At 46.5% G+C, this 6,000-nt stretch overlaps 1 protein-coding gene across 1 annotated transcript in view; it reads left to right on the top strand.

Annotated features, from left to right (window-relative positions):
• HELZ2 (helicase with zinc finger 2) overlaps positions 1 to 3,046 on the top strand; it is a 57,176-nt gene extending 54,130 nt beyond the window's left edge. The window contains exons 19-20 of the mRNA XM_053394572.1: positions 357 to 524; positions 1,127 to 3,046. Coding sequence (XP_053250547.1) covers positions 357 to 524; positions 1,127 to 1,251 — 293 coding nt within the window. The 3' untranslated portion in view covers positions 1,252 to 3,046. The remainder of the gene's footprint in view (positions 1 to 356; positions 525 to 1,126) is intronic.
• The last annotated feature ends 2,954 nt before the right edge of the window (positions 3,047 to 6,000 follow it).

Here is a 6,000-nt window from a genome sequence, read left to right on the forward strand (position 1 = left end):
ATCATGCTTGCCTGAGGACAGGTCATGTACTGTGGCAAGCAGAACTGTGGATGAGAAGTCATTGGCCCAGAGTCATCCACCCCACGCTAGTGAGTTAGGGGTATTCAGAATGCCTCTGAATTCAGTACTGAGCGGTATCCAGTTCTCCTCTGAATACCAAGTGAATCACAAGTGAGGAGGATGCTGTTGCACTCATATGCGCTCTCCATAATGTGCCCCTGCTTGGCCACTGTGAGACCGGGACGCTGGGCTAGAAGGCACTTTGGTCCGAACCTTGGAAGGGCTTTTCTTCTCATGTTCCTACAAGGTTCCTGGGTGGAGCAGGGCTTAACCATGTTGCAATTTCTGGCCTCCAGGAAGCGAATGGAAGTACGTCCTGGTGTCCACTGTGCGGTCTTGCTCCCGTTCCGAGGTCGACCGGAAGCCTACCAAAAGCTGGCAGAAGAAACACTTGGGTTTCGTGACTGACCCGAACCAGATCAACGTCTGCATCACTCGGGCGCAGGAAGGGCTCTGCATTATAGGTAGGTGACCTATATGCCCCACGGAGGACCTTAAGGTCCATAAATAGCAACACCCTAGAGGTCCCGGGCCTTAAGGAAGTCAGATTAGCCTCAACCAGAGCCAGGGCCTTTTCAACACTGGCCCCGGCCTGGTGGAACGCTCTGTCTCATGAGACCAGGGCCCTGCAGGATCTGATTTCTTTCCGCAGGGCCTGTAAGACAGAGTTGTTCCGCCTGGCCTTTGGCTTAGAATCAATTTGATTCCCTCCCTCCCTCTTTCTTTTTCCTTTCTCCTCCTGTTGATGAGGCCACTTTTTAATGTTTTAATGTTGTATTTTAATCTTGTTTTTAAGTTGTATTCACTCAACTTGTTTTTATTATTGTTTGTTAGCTGCCCTAAGCCCGGCCTTGGCTGGGGTATAAATAAAATTTTTTATTATTATTATTATTAAAGGTACGTGGCTTAAGGGAAACAGTGAGAGGTGGGCAAGTCTGTTGCTGTGGAGCCTTGTTCTTGCTGGAAAAGATGCCTTCTTCAGAGGATGAAGCTGCAAAGAGAGGTATGGACTGCTTTTCATTGTTGCTTAACTCTTCTCTCTCCCCCCCCCCGGCTTTGCTTACAGGAAACAGTTACCTCCTGGAGAGCAACCCTTTGTGGCGTAGACTCCTCAAACACTACAGGAGCCGCAGATGCTTCACTGATGCCACTGAGATCCAGGTCATGAAGGTGCAGGCAATTCGCCGATGAGAACCAATGGCTCTTGGGGGAGAACCCCTCTGCGTTTTTAAGGCACCTGTTTCGCAGGCGCCTTTTTAATGGACACGATAATTGCTGGCTGGAGGCAGAACCAGTGGCCTGTCTAGCGCATGGGAATGGCTACTCAGAAGCTACTGTGTAAAGAACACGCCTCTCGGATGATATGCAAGGCGCTACCGTTTTAGCCATTCAGCCGGGAAGAAAGCACAACGACCGACCTCCAACCTTATTTTGGTGATTGCACTAGACTGTGGCCAGCACAGCACCACATGGCTCAGGCAGCATGAGCTTGTGATGTGCCTGGGTGGGCCTGACTCTGCCATGCTGCCTTCTCGTAAACCGAGAGACATGGGGGCTGCATCAGTGGTGCTGTCTTGGACGCTGGACTTCTCTGGATGGCACCACTTGCCACACTGTGCTGTTTTCTGAATGCATTCCTTTTGATTTTGTGTATATGTGTAGAGAATCTTTTAGAATGGGGGTGGGCAAAATGTTGGGTGGCTCTGTGGACACGCCAGTTTGGGATGTGCATCTTAGCTTTTTGCTTTGGGGTCCAAATGGATGCTGTAGAAAACCAAAAGGAGATCCAAAACAGGATGTTCAGGATCCCACCCAACTGCCAAAGGAAACTGCACTAGCCCTGCTGCGATTGCCACACCAATTCCTTGCTCAAAGCGAGCAGACCAGCTTAGTGCATTTGGGGAAGAGAGACACCGCAATGTACAGAGGACCAAGCCCAAGTTAAGTTTTTGTTTTTTTAATAATGAGGCCATCACAGCCATTAAACCCAAATCACTTACTCAAGGTGGCCTCTCTCCTGGGGAGCTTTTTTGTACAAATGTTTTTAAAGTGGCCATTTTAAATTTTTTACTTGAAAAGTGTTTCCTCCTGGCAAGAATATAATGTATATTTTTTGTAGCTTGCTTTTAAAAAGTTGCACCTACTGTAGAACCGCAAACCTTGTGACGCTTTATGCTTTTCGTTCCACCAGCAATTCTGGACATGCAGTGCAAGTTTCCAGAAAATAACCTGGTGAGCCAAGAATGACTAGGTGTTGCAAAGTAGCCTTTTCTCCACACACACACCCATCGCCCATGATCTCTGTATGGGCCTTGATGATGTCATTTCCAATCCAGTGCCTGGTCAGGCTAGGATAACTGAATGTAGCTGCCCAGCTTTGCTGGGTACCGTCTCCCAATATCGCATGGCTTTGAGAACCTAGTTCAGCAGATCCGTGTGCATTGCACTGTTTCCACACGGGTTGTGTGCACTGCACCAGAGGAGAGGAGATAAGGCTTACCTTTTATCATTCCATTAAGTGCCTACCTTAAAACAGAAAGTCTGCATGAGGCTTGATGCACAGGGACCTTGATGCTCAAAATGAGTTGCCAGTCAGCTTTTGCTGGCCTCGGCTGTTCTGGCCTGGCCTCATCCATCTCTGCAAAGCCCATGGAGGTGAACTGAGCCGTGTTTGTAGTAATTTGCTGAAGCTAGACTACTTTTTCTTCAATAACGAGGGTTGTGGGGACTGTTTTTCTGTTCTGGCACCTCTCCACTGTCTTTATATTGTCGTGATGTATATATGGGGCTGCTTTTTAACAGCAGGTGTGGTGGGATGAGGGTCTTAGAATTCTGCAAGCAGCAAACCTAATTATTGTGCAAACCTTTGGAATCCCCTTTCTCTTAGCATGAGGGTTTCCCCCCTAGAAATGTTTACTTATTGTCAGGAGTCTTAATAGCAATAAAAAAGGGGGGGAAGACTCTTTTCCCCTTAGTTCTACCTCGATTGTTTTAAATGTGAATGTTTGAACTTTGTTAGTGCAAATGCAGCTTTGCTCTGGAACGGGAACGAAGTTTTGGACAGGAGTGCTGATCTTATAATAACAGCAGCGGATGTATAAAGAAAGAGCAAGTCAATATACAGACATAATCGTATCCTGGCACTCACTCGCCCTTTCTTTGTGCAACAGTGATGGAAGCTTTTAAGCCAGCCTTGGAAATTAAAGCTGCCAGCCCATTTTCACTAGCCTTCATGCTTACTACATGGGTAGGTAAAGGTAAAGGTACCCCTGCCCGTACGGGCCAGTCTTGACAGACTCTAGGGTTGTGCGCCCATCTCACTTAAGAGGCCGGGGGCCAGCGCTGTCCGGAGACACTTCCGGGTCACGTGGCCAGCGTGACAAAGCCGCATCTGGCGAGCCAGTGCAGCACACGGAAACGCCGTTTACCTTCCTGCCAGTAAGCGGTCCCTGTGCTTTCGAACTGCTAGGTTGGCAGGCGCTGGGACCGAGCAACGGGAGCACACCCCGCCGTGGGGATTCGAACCGCCGACCTTTCAATCGGCAAGCTCTAGGTGCTGAGGCTTGCTGTAAGCCACAGGAAGGGAGAGGGCGCTTGTTTTTGAATCCTGCTTCTGGATTTCCCAAAGGTACCTGTTTGACCACTGTGAGAACAGGATACTGGACTAGATCGGCCATTGGCCTGATCCAGCAGGGCTGTTCTTATGGGAGACACCAGGTTGTGTTCTTTCTGCCCATTCTACATTAGCTACTCTGCTCCTGGCCAACTCTGTTCCTTTCTTCCGCTTCCAACTTTGTGCCTTATACAGTAGCTGCTGCATACCTGGCAGAAATCTACAACCTGCACTGTTGCTCCTTCCCGAACCACAATTGCCTCACCTTTCCCTCACCCTTCTGCTAGGTTAGCAAGCTGTTGACTCTCGCTTTCCCCTATCTGACCAATGTCTTTATCCAGAGGGCACAAGCTAGGTTATAGCAAGGAAATACAAGGTAAAATCTTTGTTCCCCTGTAGCGGTGACCTCAGGTACCCATTCCTGCTGGAAGTCTGTAGTCGGGACCTTTTACAGTTCTACGTGGCTGTGTTTGGTGATTGTTGGAGAGGTACTGCTAGGCGCAAACCCCTGGGCTCTTCTACTACACATACTTGCTGAAATGAATGGGATGTATGTAAGTGGACCTGTGCACAGGTCTGCATTGCAGTGGGTTGGACTAGATGACCCTCAGGGGTCCCTTCCAACTCCACAATTCTGTGATTCCAAGTCTGATTCATTTCAGTGGGGCTTGCGAAGGAGAACCTCCTCCTGGAGTCTATCATGAGGAGCAAACGCTGCAGTAATTGGCTGCGTCCTAGCCTCAGCATCCAGCGACTGCAAGTGATCCGCTTGCTTTTCGTCAGTAGAATTTTATCTTCAAATAGCTGCGACGTACGCGGCTTCAAGAAAATGTTCAACACTGAGTATTTTTTTTTTAAGTATTTAGAGGTTTGTGCCGTGTATCGTCCCAATACATTTCTACTTAAGACAATCAGTATAAATGCAGGGGCAATTTGAAAACAAAACAAAAAACTTAGTGCAATAATGTCGTTTAAACACAAATGAAGTGCATGGTTCAGCCCTGCCCCACTAATGAACTGAGCGGGGCCTAGCTCTTGCACAGCCCCCGTGCATTTCATGAGTTTCCAGCTGAGTGAGTTTCCAACGCATGAAATGTTGCTTTTCTGTGAAATGGACTGAAAGACAGATGAGCTGTAACCGTAGAATCAGGATTGTAAGCGTTGGAAGAGACCCAAAGGGTCACTAACTCAACGCCCTGAAATACAGGAACCAAGTTGCACGCTGTTTTTATACATATACTGCTATCTTTACTTGCTGGTTTTGATTGTATCTGTTGGATTCCATTTTTAGGATGCACTGTAAATTTTTTTTTAAAAAACCTGGATTTGCATGTACAATTTCTTAAGCACCCTTTTTGAGGGCCTGAAATTAAGTTTAATAGATTTGAAGCTTTAATGTCTATAAATTATGGCTCCTTGTACTATTTTTTTTTTGTTGTTGTTTCAATTTACAGGCTGATTAAAATATTTCTGTGATGTTTATATGAACCTTAACATTTTCAATGATGCTTGATTGTATTATGCGAAATAAAACTTTTCTGAATTCTGATTGGGGTGATGAATTATTTGGGGGGGGGGGTGTTTTAGAGGAGTCCTTCCCAGCAAACTCCGGAGAGCTGAGAGACTGAACCTGAGACCTTCCTTATACAAAGGTAGGAGCCTTCTCTCTACCTCTGAGTTATGGCCCCCTCACTTGAGGGATCAAATTTTTTAAAAAATGCTCCCAACTAAATAAACCTCCACAAGGTGAAAGTTAATGGTTGCCCCACCTCTAAAAGGGTATTTGTTGTTGTTGTTTAGTGAGCACCCAGGGCTGATTTCCTTCAGAATGGAGAGGTTTGATCTTCTTGCAGTCCATGGGACTCTCAAGAGTCTCCTCCAGCACCAGAATTCAAAAGCATCAAAGGGTATTGTAGTTGGAAAAGGTTCAGAAAACAGCAACGAAAATAATCCAAGGGGTGGAGCAACTCCCTTATGAGGAAAAACTGCAGCTTTGGGGGAATTTTTTTAGTTTAGAGAAAAGGCAAGTAAGAGAGAACGTGACACAAGTCTATTAAATCATGCATGGAGCAGAGAAAGTAAAATTAGAATTCATGCGCATCCAATGATACTGAATGTTGGAAAAACCAGGATAAAAGAATACTTCTTTACAAAGTTCATAGTTAAACTATAGAACTCCAAACTACGGAATTTATGCCCTTAGCACACACAGGCTTATTTGTTAATCGACAGACAACTACACAAGAGCCCCACAATACAATAGATATTTGTGATTGGGTTTTGGGAGCTCTTGTACATGTCAAGAACGTGAGCCTGCTGGATCCGGC

This window comes from Podarcis raffonei, chromosome 6 (genome assembly GCF_027172205.1).
Source record: "Podarcis raffonei isolate rPodRaf1 chromosome 6, rPodRaf1.pri, whole genome shotgun sequence".
Lineage (NCBI taxonomy): Eukaryota > Metazoa > Chordata > Lepidosauria > Squamata > Lacertidae > Podarcis > Podarcis raffonei.